The sequence below is a fragment of the Sardina pilchardus genome, chromosome 14 (assembly GCF_963854185.1).
Source record: "Sardina pilchardus chromosome 14, fSarPil1.1, whole genome shotgun sequence".
Taxonomy (NCBI): domain Eukaryota; kingdom Metazoa; phylum Chordata; class Actinopteri; order Clupeiformes; family Clupeidae; genus Sardina; species Sardina pilchardus.
Window position 1 is genome coordinate 15,544,521 of NC_085007.1, and position 20,509 is coordinate 15,565,029.

Here is a 20,509-nt window from a genome sequence, read left to right on the forward strand (position 1 = left end):
TATACACTCCATAGGTTTTGTCACGTGACTTTACCCAGGCTGCATCAACAGTCCGCTTGACGAATAGTCAGCTGACTCTCAGCAGTCATTTCAGTGTTCTTCGCCGACCTTCGCTGCAGTGTTCACGGGGATCTAAGACCATCGTCTCTGCTTTTATTCATCCGACCAGCTTGTCAAATAATGGCTAGTCAATCACAGGGCATTCAGCAGCTGTTGCAGGCTGAGAAACGAGCAGCAGAGAAGGTTGCAGAGGCCAGGAAACGTAAGTTAATTCGACTGTCATGATTAGCTACCTAGCCTGGTTGGCTAGGTCAGTATTATCGACGAGTCTAGGTGATGTATGACGTTAGTTTAAATATATTTCCTTTAAAATTATGCATAGCCTTGGTCAGTTTTGCCGCCTTATTAATCATATTAGTGCTACCGTTTTGTCGTGTGGCATGTCATTATACTCACAGTATGTCCGTATGTGTTAGTGCTACTTAGCTTGTTGTCGTTAGCTGTAACGCTGATGAAGAGACACATACGGACTTTCTGATATTGATTTAGCACAAGTCGTCCTTCGACAAACAAACAGGTTATTTATGAATCAGGGAGTATTGATACTTCAAATTCTGAAAGGTCTGTGAATATTAACACTTCGAGATTATTCCCTGTGATGAAGCTTCAGTGGGAAAACAACGCAGTGTCATCTACCCTCCTCATTAACGTAATGCTGAGGAATTTGCCATCTGTATGTCCACAGATGATCTAGTTGGCCATAGACGTTTCCGTCAGTTGTAAAGCTCCTTATTACCCAAGTCAAAACCTTTGAGAAGTTATTCCACTGTTTCCTCTTATCTCTTGCCAGCGTGATCCACTGATTCACAAGTCACTGTTCCTTGCCTTCCTCTTTCTTCATGTTCTCTTTCTAGATCATTTAAGAGTTCTCGTTTCCCCATATGCAATGGTGGGGTTTCCATACAGATCCACTAGATCAGGAGGGGTATGTCAGAATTTAACCATCTTCATTTTAATTCCTGATCGAATAGGCAAGAATCGTCGTCTGAAGCAGGCTAAAGAGGAAGCCCAGGCTGAGATTGAACAGTACCGCATGCAGAGGGAGAAGGAGTTCAAGACCAAGGAGGCAGCGGTAAGAGCCAAAGAAGAGTAGCCTACTCGGCAGTTACAGATTAAAAGAAGCCTGTGGAGTAGTGAATATGCACTGAATTTAACTGCTTACCATCTATGTCAAATAGCATGGCAGTAGACTGTAATGCAGTTAGATATGGGAATATAGTTCTAGTCACAATAACTATTGAGATTCTCAATTTGCTCTTTCCCTCTTTAAGGCCTTGGGTTCCCATGGCAACTCTGCTGTGGAGGTGGACAAAGAGACGCTGGATAAGATGAGCCGCATCCAGAATAGCTACCAGCAAAACCGCGAAGCTGTGCTGGGCAGCCTGCTGAAGATGGTGTGCGATATCAAGCCCGAGATTCATGCCAACTACCGCGTGGCTGGATAAAAAGCCTCCCCACACTCCCTTCCTCCTGCCGGCCCCCCCCCCATCCCCCATCCCACATCCCATATCCCATTCAACACATGAACCTAGGAGGCACTGAGACGAGACCTGCCACTGTGTGGCCACCACACCTTCACTACATAGTATTGCTGTACACTCACCTAGTTAACACTGTTCCCGGTTATCCACCTTTTGTGTATTGCGAGCACCATGCTTACTTCTAATGGGCTTTATTCATTAAAGTACACTGTTGTTTAGGCAAAATATTTTGTGGGGGGTTTTAAGTGGTGTTTCCTCGCAGTGTCTTACTTTACCATCTGTAGAACATACTTGGGGAATATTTCAGGGTGAGTTGCTTGTGTAGTTACAGATCAGAAGTGTCAAGTCAGCATCAGCTTGTGTTTGGCAGACACAGTGCAGTGTTCTCGTGCCTCCGTGGTGCTCCCTTGCTTGTAGGGTCTCAAAGATCAGTAGACTGACTTTTTTTTTGTGTTGATGGACACTTGTGAGTTTGTATGTGTGTGTGTGTGTGTACGTCTTGCTATGCAATGTGATGTTTATTTATGAGTAACACTTAACTGTCTTATCAGAACAGCATGTGGAGATATAAAAAGGGATTGAGTTTGTCCTCTTTCCTAATACCATGGGATGATCAAAATGATTAAAAAATGATGACTATTCCAGTTGCTGTACCTCTGTGTGATTTCACCATCCTTCCCCTTTTCTTTTCTCAACCCTGTACTCTCAGTGGCTTTCTGAATCTTTATGTATAGATGACATTCCTCTGTTTACAGTTGATGCTGCAGCACAGCAAAACAGTAATAAATGGTTCTGATGGTGTATTCCAAGGCTCTGCCTCCTATGATTGTCCATTTCTCTGAAGTTGTCACAAACTTTGACACAGTATTTATGATAACAAGAAAACGCCAAGATAAGATATTTGTGGTTTCTGCTTGATATGTGGAACAAGCTGCAAAACGATGCATATTTATACAGGTCGTGACAGTCATATTCAACCAATAGTCGAAATGCCCACCAGATGTCACTATTGTCTCGTATGATGGCTAGTATGAATTTTCATCTTTCCTGCACACGGAGGTTAGATCTTTGTCAGAAATGGTCTTAATTGGATGCAGACTACTATCTAAAACTATTTAAGCCCATCGCAGAGGGGCGTATGTTGATTTTGAACACATTTTTAGCAGAGAAAACGGACTCTGTTTTTACTCTACTTATCTACGGTCGTGTGACATTGCGTCATACGACAGACTGCCATGTGGCGGCGGAAGCGGGTCCTCAAGTTGTCTTTTCATTGGCTCAGAGGTAAACGTCATCACTGGTCGCTGTGTGACACATGTAACATTGCAAAAAGCATTCGTCTCATATCTGTTGCCGACGACTAATGCTGCAACCCTGGAAATTTTGATAACAAAGTCCATGACTTACCTCTGAGATCGAGAAAGAGAAGGAAATCAGAGAGGGATCTTGTGTACGAAGCGTGGTAAGTGCCCTGGACTGTCCATAAACGACTATTATTTTTATTTTGTATAAAAGACGGTCCTGTGACCTCTGTTGCTAGCGAGCTAACGATAACTGATCTACGGTTAAGCCATCTAAAGTTATTATAACTAGCAAGAATGCACTTAAAACGTTTTACGTTAGATAGGTACCGTCCTCTGTTTATTGTGCACTGACATATGTGTGTAGAGTATCATTTAAAGTTAGACAGGGGTCTATCAACTGATTCTCGGTATCCTATATTTTGTTCATCTGGAAAGCAAATAAATAATAATTAGGACATGGTTCGGTGCACGGTAATGATCAGTTGGTCCTGTTACGCTTTATGTTGATAGGTGTTTAGTAGATTGTAACCTATATTATATTGAAGTGGACTTGGTTTCACTATCGAGGTGAAAGAAGATTTTGGCGAAGCAAATTGAGCATTGGAATTCTGTAAACCCAGGCGATTATAGCTGATTAAGATGATCTGTTTAAATCCCCTGAAATCATCACCTGTATCACAGTAGGTTGGGGTTATAAAGCAGCAGCTGGGATTACTTCAGGTCGACTTTATGATTGAGCAAGTGAAGGATGAAATAGGTCAAACGTTAAAGTTTGCCTTTGCTGGGCATGTCAGTGTAAACAAAAACACTAGCAAACGGTACAGGACAACAGCTGACCGAAATCACCGAGAAATGGATTTGTGCGATTTTCTAAAATGCATACTGTTGATACAAAATGTTATGAAGTCAGTTATGAAAATGTAAGACCTCTAGCAATTTAAAGTAGCCTACCCTGCATTCCTGTTCAAATTACACGACTGGTCTCTTTGTTTTGCAAGAAGAATTCAGGTATAGTTCAACCTTTCTTTTAACTCAGCATGGGTCACAAAATACAGGAAGGAATGTGAAAGATCTTGAGGCCTAGACGACATGCTTATTTTTGGCCCATTGTCTCTTTGCAGACAAAAGGTTGAAGGTGTTTTAAGCAGCATGCCAAAATCTCCAGTCGTACTGTCTTGATCTGCATTGTCAGGGCTAGATCAAACAGATTAAGGTCATTGAGTTGATTCTTCCTATGATTCGAATCAGTTGAGGAGATATCTGTTTTTGCCTCGTAAACTGCATTTTTTAAATGACTTATCAGCTGAGTTGATCTAAGTTTTTTACTTTATTTTGCTCTTACATGTTTGTCCATTGCTCCAGTGAAATAGGACTATTCGGAGGGACCTTGCACTTTTCCGTGGGTGTGAGTCTGTTTAGAGTTGAGGCTAGTAACAGGTCAGGGGAACAGTGCTCCTTTTGTGTTTACTGTTTGGGGGCTGTGTCACTGGAAAGAGGGTCAGACGGTCTTTAGTGCTCAGTTAGTTGTAGCACTTTTCCCATTGAGAAAATGTCCTCTGGGTAAACAATGTTAGGTTGCGTACAAACCATTTATTATAGTGTTAGTCACTGTTTGATTTATTTTGTGAGTGAATGTGTGATTTAATGTGACAGCAACTGGTGCTGCTGAACGTAACAATGTTGTTCTTGGCTGTTACTGTTGGGCTCTGAGGAAAACAGGTCTTCAAACACAGCCACCACAAAGTGTGTGTGTGTGTGTGTGTGTGTGTGTGTGTGTGTGTGTGTGTGTGTGTGTGTGTGTGTGTGTGTGTGTGTGTGTGTGTGTGTGTGTGTGTGTGTGTGTGTGTGTGTGTGTGTGTGTGTGTGTGTACACACACAAACACACACACACACACACACACACACACACACACACACACACACACACACACACATCTTTATCTCTCTTTTTTTAAACTCAAGACAATGAGATCGGCTTCAGGTAGGCTAAACCTGTCCTGAACTTTATTTTCGGTTTTCCAGATACTGAGCTTTGCCTTGGTATGGCGTTTTCAAACACACAGTTGACCATTCTGTTCAGGCTGTAGTCCAATAGTTCATTTTTAGTTTTTATTGTCACTTCAAATAAGGCATTTGAAACAGAGGTTATCCGTGAAGCGACATGTCCATCTGAAGTCCTAAGGGCTACCATGGGTCAGAAAGATGCCGCAATGATAGATAAGCGTAAGCATACATAAACCAAAGACTTCTTAAATAACAGATAGACAGGTGTATGTGATGGAAGTGGTTGCAGGAAAATCTATCTGATCTAGCCAACATCTTCTTTCGTAAGGCTAGGCCTATATCATACCATATTAAATTCATATTCAACCAACAATTAGAGTAAGGACCTGTGTCCACCAATCATGCAAATCCAATGAAGTTTAGCATTCACAACGCTTGGCGTACTGGGCAGGGAAAAAAAGCCCTCAGTGCTGGTCCTTTTCTTTTTTTTTTTATCTGTTCAACTTTTAGAACAGTGCTGGGATCATCAATGTCACTTCTCTCTACGACCAATCAAAACTTCTTAACCTAGCAACAATAAACACCTGACTGAAGCACTGAAGAAAATAAGGCTTAGGGAGCTGTCAGTGCTAAAACATGATCGGACACAGGCCCTAAGAAAGGTGCCCACTTGCAGCATGGGTGTTCCCATCCTGCCTTGCGCAGTGATTTCATTCACGCTGCTAAGGCAGTCTGGAAACTAACACCCAAATTTTCGCCTGATGTTGGTGACGAATCACAGAACAGGGGAGAAAGCAAGACCATGATGGGCTATGCACAGACGCATTTGATCCGTGGCGCCCAATGAACGGATCTGGGCATTTTTTCAAATACGAGAAAATGAACGTCTGGTTGCCAGACCTCGTCTCATTTGAGATGTGGTAGGCGCTAGCCAGGCTAGCCCATTTGACAATTCCTATGAAGTGTGAAAGACGTAAACACCTGGATAGACTAGTTGTGTTCTATCCTGATATCATAGTAGATTATTAAGGTATGGCTTACTTTTGTTTGTTGTGTATGATCATTCAAACTTTGTATGATTTCTGTAACCATTGTGTAAGGTCCCTAACTACTAGCTGGGGAAATTAATGTGTAGGTAGGTAATGTGTAATGGTGTGTAGGTTAAATTTTAAGTCCACATTAAGCGTCAGTCTTGCGTTATTCTTTCAGGAAACTTTACATTATGGCCTATGGCTCAGACCAGGGCTCAAAGTCTCCCTGGAAGTTGTAGTTATATTGTAACATGAGTGCCAGTGCCTTGACCAGAGTTGTCTTTGACCAGGGAGGGATGCATTAGCTACCTCTGACTGAACTGTTGAGCTAAAACTGATCAAATATTGGGTAGGCTACTTTGGTAGAGCAGTGTACACAGGGGTTGCATTAAAAATGTTTGGTCAGTGATAACCAGTGACAAATGTTTCATGCATTGTTTAAGGGTATATTTTAGGCCTTTTATTATAGTTTTGTGTTGCCTACTAAATTTACGTTTTGTCAAACTATTTAGCCTTTTTTCTTTTCTGATTGGAAGAGAGGTGTCCCAGAGTGGGGATATCCCAGGACATCTCCACTCTGATTCCTCACCCTGTAATCACTTCAACTTGAACGTTTCATTAATTCATAATGAGGGTGTTTTTATAATGTCACATTTGACAGTAATTGAGTTATGAAATATCGAGTAAATAGAGTTTATCATGTGACATATAGACTAGCAAGTAGACTATTCAAATGATTGTGTGCACAAGCATATAAAGCCTTTCTCACTGAACTTTTGAGCGATATGCTGCTTGACAACAGGACACGGCACTCAGAGACTAAGATTGGAATCCTTTTGGGGGAGCGGAGAATGAATGAACAAATATCTAAATAAGCAAAAGTTTTAAACACAATTTGATGTTTCTAAATTTGATTAGTTGATAGTAGTAGAAATGCTCATGGTTGTGGGGTTAGTAAAGGACATACCTATGTCTGTGGTTACCTGCCTGCGTCACTCAGCCTTTTGCCTTGTGCCTATGGCCAAACCCACTCAATTGCCATATTATTTAAGTATCAGGTTACCTGGAACAAACTTGTAATGAACAGCTAAGGAGAACACATTGGTTACAACACGAATGTCACATATATGGTGACACCATTGCTGTAATGCCTGAGAAATATTCCTTTAGTTTAGACACTAACTTCGTATGAAGTCCCCCTCCTTAATGGTTGTTTGAGTTATTATGAAATGTGGAGCCTGTTGGATGTCTGTTTGTTCATCCCATCAGTGATTGATGATGGTGCAAAAGCTTAGTCAATGTTGAAAACAGAGATGACCAAATAAGCTGATCGTCAAGGACATAAGCCAGAAGTCATGGCCGATCCCTCCTACAGTACACTACGGGAAACGTTCGTAACAGACCCTAAAGAGTATTGATTTCTAAAGTCAATGAATTAACCAAATATGTAACTGTCATGAATCTTCCTACACCTGCCAAAATGCCATTGCATGGTTACAAGCATACAGTAATACTGTTCACTGGCCAAGTAGTAAACTATTAAAGTCACTAGTCGGTGTAGTAAGCAGCAGTCATCTTGTGGTGGACGAAATGGCTAAAGGCTAAATGGGACTTTCCCATGTATGGAAGTACTTCACCTGAAAATTAGACTTGTTCCTTAGTAGCACATGTACTGCTGTATTAAAGTTCAATAAGAACATGTCTACTAAAAAACAGTAGTCCTGAAACCTCTTGTTCATGTAGCAGAAAAACACAATGTTGGGATAAATAAACTCTGCTAATCGACCATGATCAGTAGGGAGGTGGAGGGGATGGCAATGATATTTTTGTTTGTTCCTTGATCATGACAGAACTTTGATAGTGTGATGTAAGTAAAACTTTCCTTTACAACAGTGTTTCTTAACTGATGGGCCCGGACCCAAAAATGAATCGTAAAATTTTAATTGTAAGATCTATCCTACTATTTGCATTTGATTAGTTTGGAATTATAGGAGACTGCCATCGCACGTTCCAAAGTGTGTCCCAAGGGTCACGTTTTATTATTGAGTCTTTTATGACTCCAGCTTAAAGTTATCTTTATGTAGAAATCATAAAGATAATGGTAATGCTATGAACCTCTGAAGCAACATAGGCTAATCTTTGTAAAAGGACCAGTGTGTTCTGTGCCCAATGGAATGAAATGACATCACACAGTAAGTGGTTTCTTGTATCGTATTTGAATGGATTGTACCTCTGCTGCCTCGGATTGGTATCCTCAGTTCTTCTCGAATGTCTTTGGAAAACACACAGACAAAATGATCAACCAAGCTTCTGCTAGTCAGCGAATCAGTGACCGAGTTCATCATCCAGTCTCCATGGATAGGCCCCTGAAGCAGAGCATAGGGAGCCTCCACAATCGTTTGAGCACATGAGTTCTGAGAAGTGCCAGCTGAGACATGTGACGACGAATGAGGGAAATTCTCCCCAGATGCAACACAAGATTGGTCTTGGTCATCAGACATGGACAATATAAATAAGGGAATGTAGGCTAAATCACATTGGAGGACAAGGCTAATAATCTCTTAAGGCTACATGTCTCTTTTTTCCCTTCATGCTGTAGTCTAGGAGATACAAGTACAGCTAAATCAAAGAGTATTCGATAGATTGATTTATGTAAAAAAGACTGCAATAATGTTTTCTTTGAGGGAAGTGAATCCTTTGAGGTTAGATCAAATAAGGGAAGGAAACCACTGGAGACTCCATCTCGCTGGCTGGGCTCTGGCTCCATTTAGCCCCTGCTGAGGGGTGGCGGATAAGGACTGTGAGGGCCTCCCTCTCTCTGTCCCATCCTTGGTGGGAGTGAACAAAACCTTGTGATTGGCTTTTGTAGCAGCGGCAGGAAATCAGGGGCAGGAGCAAGATCACATGAGCAGAGTCAGTCATGGGAGGGGATCTTAGTTCACACACACACACACACACACACACACACACACGTACGCACGCAAACACACTCTCAGCATCCCACACACATCTTGGACGGTCTCGCCATAAGGCGGGTCAAGGAGCTGCCCTGATATCGTTGACTGTGCCCTGTGACCTACCTGTGCACTCTCTGAACTGATGCACTTATCGCCGACGTGCTGACGATCAGAAGGATACGCGGCAGCTGCTACGTGATCACTGCTGAGTTCCCTTCCTTCCTTGGCAAGCTTCTCTTGACAAAGACACAGTAGGGTGAGTGAGTTGACCTCGCAGTGCGGAATTCCTTACTCGAGAGCTGCTAACTGTGCTCTGGGACTATCTGAAAAACTCTGTGCCGGAAGGTTTGTGCAACTCTGGTTTGGAATTTGATGCTGTCTGCAGCCAGAGTAATCTCGTGAATTTGACATTCAATAGTAAAGTTAGATTCAAATGAGACAGTTGATCGTAACTGCACTGTGGCATGTTCGTATATTGACTTGGGTGGGTGAAGTTGTGTCTTTAATCCTTCTAATGTGGTTTCAAAACAGTCACTGATGTGAAAAAATATCTCTCTATGATTATCCCTGTGGGAGAGAATTTGATTGTAGCCAGAAAGACTAGGTCAGATTATGATCCAGACGTTTTCTCAGAAACTCTCTTTTTCTTAACAGAATAAGTTTGGAAAGAATGTTTTAATTTAGTGTTAGTGTTTGGTTTGATATGTTAGTGTTTGGTTTGATATGTCAGACTTAAGTTGACCCAGTTGTAATACTAATTTGTAGAATTAAAGAATGGGAGATTCACAACACAAAGTCAATCATTTTGAATTGAAGAGTTCCTTTCTGACTTTCCCCCAAGATGCTATGAATGACTACCATTATATTCAGAGACAGAAGAAAATATTAGGCTGGTCTGGGTGAAGTTGCTCAGTCATGTTTATTTTGTATTTTCACATTTAGGCTATTTTTTTTGTATGTGGTATTGTATGGAAACTGGCAGAAAGTCATGCAGCTTTTATGCAGGATCCATTTTAAATCTGCTGGGCATGGCATCAAGCATCTCTGACATGGATGACGCTGACCACAGATATTGATCTCTCACAGGCTCCTGTGTCATTTCATTAACTTACAATTTCATTACCTTCCTAGTCTGTCAGTTTCAGTCTTACTCGGACACAGCTAACAAAGCCCACGGGCTATCTGAGACCTTTGGCAAAGCATATTTGGTCTCCTGTTGTTCAAACTAATGATGTTTTACATCGGCCACCATTAGATTACAAGGGCCAATTCAATCTGAATTGTAGCCTGAGGTTGCCAGGGCATCAGATTAGAGTGGGTACTTATGGGACTCTCAAGTGGCTGTGTGCTGCTTCTCCCTGATGCCTCCAAATCAGGGAACTCAGGCCCTAGACGGTAATTGTAAAAGGGCATGATGTGTGTGTCTTCTGTGCTGAAGATGTAGGCGTGGATGGATGCTCCCTTTGTCAGAACAACCTTTTAGCAAACAAATAGTGTTGAATATACTCTAAACACCATTAAGCTACGATGAAACTGGATTTTCCACACTCACAACTAAATTAACCACATTCGATTAGATTAACTTTTTGTATAATATGATATTGTTATAATTCTAATGACATTAAGTATTCACTTTTTTTGTATTCAGTATAACTCCGACAGTTTTGGTGTATTCTGTTCACGTTTGTAAAGTAGTAGATAACATTAGGCCTACACCTAAGTGAGTGGCTAAGGCATAGCGGATTTTGTAGGGCTCCACACCTAAGTCTTTAAAGCATTGCATCGCTGTGGATTCTGTAATCAGAGATGGACCAGAGAGCGACGGGTTAAGCAAGGTGGCTTATCTCAGCTCTCTCCAAGCAATAGAGCATTAGGGTCACTGTCACCGGGATCACCCAGCTATGCTCACAGACAGATGGCACAGGTGGTCATTGCGCAGCTTTGAAAAAACCCCAGGTTGGCCAAGTTCACAGGGCTCAGAGTTCAGAGTCTGCATTTGTGTATAAAAATGTTTTTCATTTTGACCCCGGGCTTAAATATTGTTGTGCATGTTGAACTAGATCTGACATGCTGGACATGGTAAGCCATAGAGAGTGCACAGGCACACTGAATGCCAGGCATTCTTCAGCGGATTTGCTTTGGCGGAGTGTGGTGTCAAAAACGATGTGTGGCACTCTGGCTCAGATACTCACAAATGCTTAGTGAAGTACGCAAATACAGTAATTTCCCGTATATAAGCCACATTGTGTATAAGCCGCAGGACAGTGTTTTATGCAAGTTAAAAGAAACAAAACCATATTAACACCATATTAACTGCCCCCCTGTATTAACCTCATAGCTAAAGAAATTTAGCAAAATCAATGTATAAGCCACAGCTAATAGTCGGGAAATTACGGTACATTTCTGACTGTACCTGATTCTCTTTCTCTCTCTGTCTCTCTCTCCCTCTCTGTCTCTCTCTCTCTCTCTCTCTCTCTCTCACATGTCTGTATTACTGGAGCAGGGAGATGGACCATAGTATGCACCATGGACACGTGCATGGCACTACGCCGCCTGCCATAACTGGAGGTCACGGGGGCCACACCATGGACCACACCATGGATCACGGTGACCACGGTGACCACGGAGGCGATATGGGCCACATGATGGTGAGTGGGCTTCACCAACGCTCAGTCAGAGGTGCCCCCGAACAGCATGCCCAGAGATGCCCCCCTACAGCCTAACTACATGCGAGCGTCCGACTGTTGCATAGCATTGTCCACCCTGAATCCGTTACGTATGCTGTTCTGCCGAGTCATGTTTCTTGCTCAATATAGCAGAACAACGTAAGTTCTGCGTTGCACCACATTATGCTGCCTAGCACTGGCACTTAGAGTGTCCAGATAGGACATTCTAAATAGAAAAGTTAGGGATATCTGGCTTTCGGGTGCAATTTATGGAAAATGTAAAAAGTTCAACCTACAGTGGTATTATATCATGAAAGTAGGGCATTTGAGTAGAAGCATGCAGTAGTGATTTCCTCATCTCAAACTATTTATTGAAACAAAAGCCAACAAATTTCACACAAAAGCCGATTATCCCTGGCTTTTTGTGAGTAGTGTATGTACATAAAGTCCAATTGGATCAGACCTCAAAGTAAGTGATATTTTATAAGGTACATTATCACTCTAGGGCCGCAGGTTTGCGAGCGATAAATCACTACAGACAGGTAACTTTTCCACCGGGTGGGTAAGCTGGTGCCTGGGCAATAAATTAAATGTTTCGCCATGGCATACATCTGTCACACCTGTGGCATAGTCTCCTATCACAAACTGCCGTTATTGGTGTTGAACGTTGATGTCTCTTGCACCATTCTCTAAAGAGTATGATACACGAGGCAAGGTTTTGAACACTTTGTGTAATTCCCTATGTACCTCACATGCTGAAATACAACATTGATGTGAAATTCTCCCTCTACCGTTACAGCAAATGACATTCTACTTTGGCTACACAAATGTGGAGCTCCTGTTTGCTGGACTGGTTATCAACACACCCGGGGGTTAGTGATTTCATTTCTTTTTGCCATAAAAGGTGTAGAAATCATATAATGAGCACAGTCACACTAGGAAAAAATCAGTTCATCTGTCAGAATGGTGGGACAACACTGAACGAGAACATGTTTAGATGGATAGAGGCTGTTATTTGTTTAAAACGGATGAATTTAAATGGATTAATTCACATGCCACTTACTTCCAATAGAGTTATTGGCGATTATTTCCTGTTTCTATATTATCAGAGGGTTTGTTTTTGACAGTTATTGATGAAAGCTAAACCTAAACTGTCTTTGTTTTGTCCTCAGCGATGGCAGGTGCATGCATTGGCGTCTTCCTGTTAGCCGTGTTCTATGAAGGACTGAAGATTGGCAGGGAGTTCCTGCTCAGACGTAACCAAGTGAACGTTCGCTACAACTCTATGCCTGTCCCTGGCGCTGATGGAACTGTGTTAATGGAGACCCACAAAACGGTTGGGTAAGTGAGAATGTAGACCATCTTGTTTTTGTGCTGAAAACTTGTGAATGGTTTCTGAACAAAGTTTTACCCTTTTATTGTGTTAGTGTATATCTTTAAACTAAACTGTATGTGTATTTACAAAACAAAACAAAAACCTATTGGCATCTCATCTGATTCATTCTTGTGAACAATGTTTTACCCAAAGCCATCGATATCTCAAAGTTGCGTCAGCCGTTGACTTCGCTGCTAGAGCGGTCACGTGGTTAGTGGTAGTCTCAATAGTTCCAAACAAACCCGCGCTCTGCTGCTGCGGTCCCTGGTTTACTACGGGACTGACAACAGCGATCGCATTTCTATTTACGGTAAATACTCAATGAAAATTACTATAAACTGCATTGCCACATATATTACTCATTGAAAATGCATTATTATGCACACGACCATAAGTCATGTAGAAAAGTCTTATGATAACACCTGAGATATTCATTCATTCCCCCGATGTGTGGAACTATTGAACGACCCATGACATACCGGATGTGCCGCCATTTTTTGTACACGAGAGTGAATGGTTGTGACGGAACTTTGGTTTTACCCTTCTAGAATCAGTTTGCCAATCTTTAGCACACAAAAGGAATTTGGTTTAGAAATGTAGTTATGTCAATTTCAAGGAACTTTAGAGCATCAATGTATCCATGTATGTGTATCCAAAAAGCAATGGCTTTGCATAACATTTGATTCAGTTTTACAACACAAACTGAACTGACCTGCACCCTTTCACTCTCCATGTGCCAAAGGTAGTCTTATCCTACCATTACAGGTAGTCCCTTTCCCGGAATGTAAACTGTAGTCCCTTTCCCCGAATGTGAACTCCTGACAGGGTCTTTAAGTTTACCGTGGTGACTGCTATCAGTAGTACTGATAAAGATGGTCAGTCTGTTATAGTAGTAACACGTACGCTTCCAGCTGATTTGAGATATGATGTTATGGCCTTGAGAAGTATATTTGATGATGTTATTATGGCCTTGAGAAGTATATTTCTTTCTCCTTCTGACCATCATATCCAGTTGAGACTGCGCTGCGAGCCCTTAGGCGTCTCTCTTAAACAGATGATTTCGATACAGTTCCAGGCTAAGGAAGTGTTGAGGTGGAGTAGATGTCTGACCCTCAGATGTGTTTTAAAGTGTAATTCCAGTGTAATTTGAAACATTGCACAACAACAACAGTGTTCTCAAAAGCTTCAAAGTTTTATATTCAGCCAGTGTATATATAGCAGAAATGTATCAATATAACATACTTGACATTTGGGTGTATCACCATGGAGAAGCTCATCCGATGAAGAGAGCAATCAACATTTGGACATATTAGACTAATTGTATTACACATAAATGAAGCAACACATTTTGCAAGTAAATCTTGCTTAACTGAAGAGTTCCCATTCAGACAGAACCTGTTCTCAGGAACCTAATAGTACACAATATATTGTCCCATGTACATCTAACAATAACACCAAGATCAGGACACATATTTTTAGACAATGATTTTCATAGTAGAGTTTGTGCATCAGCAACAGCTGAAAAATAGTGATAGAAGGAATGTGTGTGTGCTTGTGTGAGAGCAAGATATGGAAGGTCTCTGCCATAAACTGTGAATTTCCCGCTTCAATTAGTGGTTAAAAAATTGTGGTTTTGACATGTTTAGTTATTGGCCCTTAGTACTTGCATTGGTAGCCATTTGAGCTGTAAGCACTAAAGCCAGTCAAAGTCAGTACTCAACGTAATCTAGCTCTGGAGGTCGTGTACGACTCGTCAGGGTGAAAAAGACCCTGAGTTCAAATTACTCCAGAATTACACTTTGAATAGCTAGAAGCAGCTTCGTGACAACACAACACAACAATCATGGTGGCGGAATATGTTCTAGAATAGATGAAAGGGTAGAACTTAAAATAAGGGATTCAGACTCTTAGAACTTTAAAATACCGAGAGACTAATGATGAATTATATTTAAATGGTATTATGTCTCACATTAAAGGTCTATTTAATGTGCTACGGCAACTTTAAAAGAATCTTTAGAAAAAAATGTCTATGGAGATAATGAATGGGCCGTGGCCCTCCGGAGCCTGCACTCTATTTAGCTTCATTTCACTTGAACAAAGGATAAAATGCCCCTCCACCGTCCTCTCACCCTGGCATTGGCCTACTTGTTTTTCCTGGTTAACTGTTCCTCAAACATGGAAAACAGATAGGCCTGGTCTGCTTGTAGATCTCTTAACAGATGCAGAGATAAACACCTTATTGTGTGCAGTTCAATAACTAATATAGGAGAAACAGAGAATGATTATTGCATATTACTGCAGCTTTTTTGTATGCCCAATGTACTGTAAATCTTAGTCATGCCAGTTGACTTTAACCATTTGCTTTATTTCATCTTTGCACGTTCCTGTGTCGAAAGGGCATTGTGTTCATTTTTGTCTCGTCAATATCCTTCCCCTGTCTTAAATCAGGGTCTTAAAATGGGTAATATGTGATTGGGCAAAAGTGTCAGCTTTGTTTCTGGCTAGTATAGTCATTTCTTCATGATGTTGCTCTCCACGTACAGTATATGGAGGACTACCGCGCTAACTTATGACGTCATGTAAGGTGATGGCTAGGCTTTAGGATCGTCTAGCCTTTATACTACACTGTATTTAGTGTCTTAGGAAGCATTACATATGTGTATTATGTTTCTAGACATTTGTCTAATTGGCAGCTTCTTTGGCATGAGAAGACATTAGCACTGTGTACAGTGTTTTCATTGCAGTTTAAACATGGCTTTGACTTTGACTGTTTTGTTTGTCCCTTCAGGCAGCGGATGCTCAGTCTCCCGCACACGCTTCAGACGGTGTTGCACATCATCCAGGTGGTTGTCAGCTACTTCCTCATGCTGGTGTTCATGACCTACAATGGCTACCTCTGTATCGCCGTGGCAGCAGGTGCAGGGGTGGGCTACTTTCTGTTCAGCTGGAAGAAGGCAGTGGTGGTAGACATCACGGAACATTGCCATTAGCCCCCAAATGACATCCCCCCCCCCACTCCTCCTTTAGCCTCTCCTTCACCCCCTACCCCCAACACTCTCACATACACAGACATATGCATATTTTGGTCATGTGAAGACACTTCACTGGTGAGCCTTCAGGTGGGCCTTACACATACACAGACATAATGATACATAGTTTCTGGTTATTATATTTTAAGTTAGGCCCCTTTATTCAGGGTTTTGGATGGGTGGTTCCAAGTTCATTGGAAACGAGCACCCCCAACCCTTACCCAGGCTACTGTTACCAAATGCAGTCTGCCTTAATGAGTTGGTCACTATGGGTGAGGAAAAAAAAAACACTTTATGATCTTTTACTCATCACTATCAGGGGAGTTACTGATACTGTATCCAGTCCCCGGTTCGTGCCAGTTTCTCAGTAATTTCTGTTCTTCAGTGTCCGTTGGTGGACTACTTGTCTCAGTCCTATCGCCGTACTATTAGTGACATTCCTTTGAGGTCCACTGCTTCAGCCATCCAGATCTGTAGCCTGGATGGCCTTTAAAATCTACCCTCTGCCGATTGGCCCACACTAACTCATCAATAGTGAACACATCTATGTCCAGCCATATATATATATATTAAGGCTGTGTTCACACTGGTATTTGTTAACTATAGTATTATCGCTGGATCACTCTGGAATCCTTGATGTTCTGTGTAGTTTCAGTTTAGCCATATCCACCACACCTCTGTGTACACCAAGGGATAACTCATCCATATGAGGCTGAGGGTGCTGTCCGGGGCTGTATGACCGAGCCTTATCTAACCTTTTTGCCTTAAAATGAGGGAAACACACACATCCTGCGCTGGGCCAGCTGTAGACTGTCGGGACTTGTCTCTCAGTCTACATGGAAGTGCCATCCTGTAACTCACATTAATGAACCTAATAGGAACCTGCTATGTTAGATCTCAAGGAACACTTGTGGCAAAATGTGTATGTGTCTCCCTCTTGAGCAGCTGTTTTCTGTTTTGTGTTGTGTGTTGATAGCAGGTAACTGATGATGTAAGGTTAATGGCTAGCTGAATCTATATGAAGATATATAATATATATTGTGATGGGGTGGGGAGGGCGAGAAGCGATGCCCAATTATGTTGAAACAAGGTCCCATGCATTGTGGTATCTGAAGACTACTCGGAATACCCGGAAGTGGTTTGTCTGTAATGGGTACACTGAAGGGTCCACTCTGTAGGCATGTAACTGTTGGGACTCGGTTAGATGGACCTCAGTGAGGTATGAAACGGCATCTGTATTTTGAGAGAACATGTAAATTCTATAACATAAAAATTTAGATGTTGCCAGTAACACACACGTCATTTAGATATTTGTTTTCAGTTAATTATGTCACACACAAGCACTGTGCTGTAAGTGTAGACTGATCCTCCCACCCCTTGACAATCCGCAACCCACAAACCAATTTCTTTACGTACTGTTTTATAAAGCAGATCATCATTTCATTGCTAAAGATGTGTTGATCATATGTAATGTGCCCAAAAGATTCTGGCTATTAATAAGAAATCCACAAGCGAGGGGCTTTTGCTGTGCTGCCTACAATCGGGAGTTTTGGTAGGTCATTCCAACAAAGGGGAAAATTCCGTAGTAACATCAGGGATAAAAGGGAGAGCAGCTCATCCATAGCTGTTCTACGCACCTAGAATTTCTCTCTGTTTATTCTGTTGGTTCATGGATCCTATTACAGCAAGGAATTCTGGGAAAGCAGAAGGCTGGAACCAATGCTTTCCATAGAGACTAGACACTACCTGACTTCAAGTTAGCCCTTTCAGAGTGGGTTTATAATTGTTGGCAGACTGATTATCAGATAGAATCTGCCAGTGTAATATTTTTAAATAACTGTTTTAGTTTGAGCGAATGCAGTTTTATAATTTCTGATGTAAAATGTAGTGACGTTTGTACAACTTGCCAGATAGACATTGTGTAATGCAGGGTTAGTGGTCAAATCTCTTATTCTCTGAAATGCCTTATATATGACAAGAAATATGACCATGTTAAAAACTAGGATATCCATTCAGAAAGAAAAGTCGTTTTGCTTTAGCTGATTATGAAGTAAACGTTGAGATTAAGATCAAGGGCCCAACTGTTAAAGGGATTTGCCTGCTACTCCTGTCCAACACTATTGTGAACTTTTTCTGGACTGTTTACAGTTCGCTGTGACATATGTATAGTTGGCATTTACTTTGTAATTGTCTAGTGAGCATCAATAAATGATATGTGATTGAAGAGCACATAAACCTCTTTTTCTCGTGCCTTTTCATTTCAATATCAGAATTTGTCGGCTCTTCCTGCCATTGTGAAGCGGAATTCACTGGGCATTGGACTGTTCACCCACTAATGGGAATATGACCTGGGATTAGACTATCGTGAGACTGGTTACTTTAACCCTATTGATGATTGTTTTTTTTTAGTACACTTGTCATCTGTATTTCCCTTTACGGGACACATAAATCCATGCTTAAACACCAAGTTAAAATGATTGATGGCTTTCATAGAATAACAATCACAAGAAAAGCAATGCCACTTGCAATTAATCTCTAATAACCAGCACTATAAATTACACAGCTGATAACTGAATCTCTGGTGTAGATGTTGTATTGTAGTCAAAATTTAGATTGAAATTAATTTATTTCAATTAAAAAAAAACTATTCCCCAGTCAGACAGACAGACACACACACACACAAACAAGCACACATAAATAACCACAGACCCTAATGTTCAATGTTGCTTTGAAACAAACCTCCTCTCACAAAATGAGTTGCAGTTATCCAAATCAGTAATTATTCCTTAAATGCTTCTCGCCACCATAACAAAAAAAAAAAAAAAACACATTTACATTGTATATAAAAAATACATTTGTGGTAGAAATTTTGCACTTACGAGTACATACATGCTCATTTTGAGATGTAGCAGGGGACCATTGTGCCCCAGTAGAACAGTAACACTGTTGTTACTAACATTGCTGTTACAATCTTAAGTCCTTGAAGCGCAAAACACTCAAAAGGAGAGATTTCCAAACAAGGATGGTAACGTGTTGGGCTTGGGATGGGGTTTATAGCCTATGCGGTCGTGGATCATTTGCTCTCTGGTCTTCCCCTCGGCGCCTCCAGCTGCACCGCCAATCTCACTTGATGTTGCCACGCCAACTACATCTGCTTCTTCCCGCTGTTTCTTACGGCTCTGGAAGTTAAAAACATAGGAGCGACTCAACATGGAGAAACTGCACATGTGTATGTTGTTTTGCAAGTGGAGGATTTCTGCTCTCATGCTCTGTGATAACCAACTTTTGACAGTTGTATGGAATTGTAGCCTATCTGAGTGTATTACTGTAGCTTCACTCTGTATCAAAGATCATAGAGCGCTATGATCTTTGCTCTGTATGCTGCTCATGTGAATTGTCTTTGTGTCATTTTCCTTCTCACTCATAATCTACTCACACAGCCTTGAATGTACAATGCATGACTGTTCTCTTCATTGGATGTTGTCCTCCATTTTGATACACTCAAATGTCAAGCATGAGTTTGATACATGCAAAGAAGAATCATTGATATTCATAAACTGGGGGATTCCTGTAATAAACTTTGCACCTGAAGTTTTTGAGAACATACACCTGAATGATGTCATTGCATCTTTACCTCTCCAGGACCTTAGGTCAAGCTGACATTAGACTGCAAGAGCATTTTCACAAACCATCTGGATCTGATCTCTCTACACAAAAGTCGGTGTGTTGAAACATGCTTTGTCGTGATGCTTGCTGTGAAATTACCTCAAGTTCCTTTTTGACACTCTCAAACTCCTCTGTGTCATCCAATTTCAGCTCCAGACGTGTTGGCTTTCTTCGTAGCATCCTTAACTGGTTTTGGGTAGCTCCTTGGTAACTTTGCAAGAAATAAACATTTTCGTAAAACATTAGAAAGAACGGCTACTGTAATCTTCAATACTCCATCACTAACATTACGTTTCCATTGTAGTAAAATCATCGTTGTCTCCAATGTCACCACAGTAGGCTATCACAGACACCAGTCACTTTACACTAACGTGTTTACATTTGACATAGACATCTGCGTTTACATTTCAAGTCATGTACACGTCGTGATTATAATTACGGCCCATTTAAAATCATGTATAAATTGGGTCATTGGCTTACTGGCAAGCTAACGTTTAACGTTATAGCTAACTTCGTTAATCAACAACACCAGTTTTCCAAGACCAATAATAACAGCGAACAAACTTAAAGCCAATTTAGCCATATCTTACAAATGACAGTAACATGGCATTATAGTTACTATAGAGGCTGTTGTAACGTTTAGTAAAATAGTTTGTGAACGTTACATACTTACTACTGCACGATTTGTTCTTGCTACATACTCTGAGTCGCCATCATATGATATCATCAATTGTGTAAAGGTTTGTGGGAAATGTATTTTTCCTACTGCAGACTATCACGCAACCCTAGGAGGACGACGACGACGATAGTGTGAAAAACAATACACAAAATGAGGACGGTATAAAGAAAATCGCATAGTACATCTTATTAATGTTTAGTTGTTCCAACTTTAAACTGATCAGCCATTATTTAACGTGTAACTGACAACTATTCGAT

At 41.2% G+C, this 20,509-nt stretch overlaps 3 protein-coding genes across 4 annotated transcripts; 2 read left to right on the forward strand and 1 right to left on the reverse strand.

Annotated features, from left to right (window-relative positions):
• The first annotated feature begins 70 nt into the window (after window positions 1-70).
• On the forward strand, window positions 71-2,344 carry atp6v1g1 (ATPase H+ transporting V1 subunit G1). The gene is made up of 3 exons (XM_062554444.1): window positions 71-262; window positions 1,032-1,132; window positions 1,332-2,344. Exons 1-3 carry the CDS (start codon window positions 181-183, stop codon window positions 1,503-1,505), a joined length of 357 nt encoding a protein of 118 aa, XP_062410428.1. The 5' UTR covers window positions 71-180; the 3' UTR covers window positions 1,506-2,344.
• A 541-nt stretch (window positions 2,345-2,885) lies between these two features.
• On the forward strand, window positions 2,886-18,146 carry slc31a1 (solute carrier family 31 member 1). Its single transcript, XM_062554443.1, has 5 exons — window positions 2,886-3,003; window positions 11,338-11,485; window positions 12,303-12,375; window positions 12,676-12,844; window positions 15,667-18,146. Exons 2-5 carry the CDS (start codon window positions 11,345-11,347, stop codon window positions 15,866-15,868), a joined length of 585 nt encoding a protein of 194 aa, XP_062410427.1. The 5' UTR covers window positions 2,886-3,003; window positions 11,338-11,344; the 3' UTR covers window positions 15,869-18,146.
• On the reverse strand, window positions 16,870-20,459 carry cdc26 (cell division cycle 26 homolog). Of its 2 annotated transcripts, none has more exons than XM_062554446.1 (3): window positions 20,247-20,459; window positions 19,673-19,784; window positions 16,870-19,086 (listed from the first exon to the last, which is right to left on the reverse strand). In XM_062554446.1, the coding sequence occupies exons 2-3, from the start codon at window positions 19,751-19,753 to the stop codon at window positions 18,904-18,906; spliced, it is 264 nt and encodes an 87-aa protein (XP_062410430.1). In that variant the 5' UTR covers window positions 19,754-19,784; window positions 20,247-20,459; the 3' UTR covers window positions 16,870-18,903. The 2 variants fall into 2 exon arrangements, with proteins under 2 accessions (XP_062410430.1, XP_062410429.1); XM_062554445.1 differs by having other exon boundaries at window positions 20,243-20,307.
• Window positions 20,460-20,509: the final 50 nt, after the last annotated feature.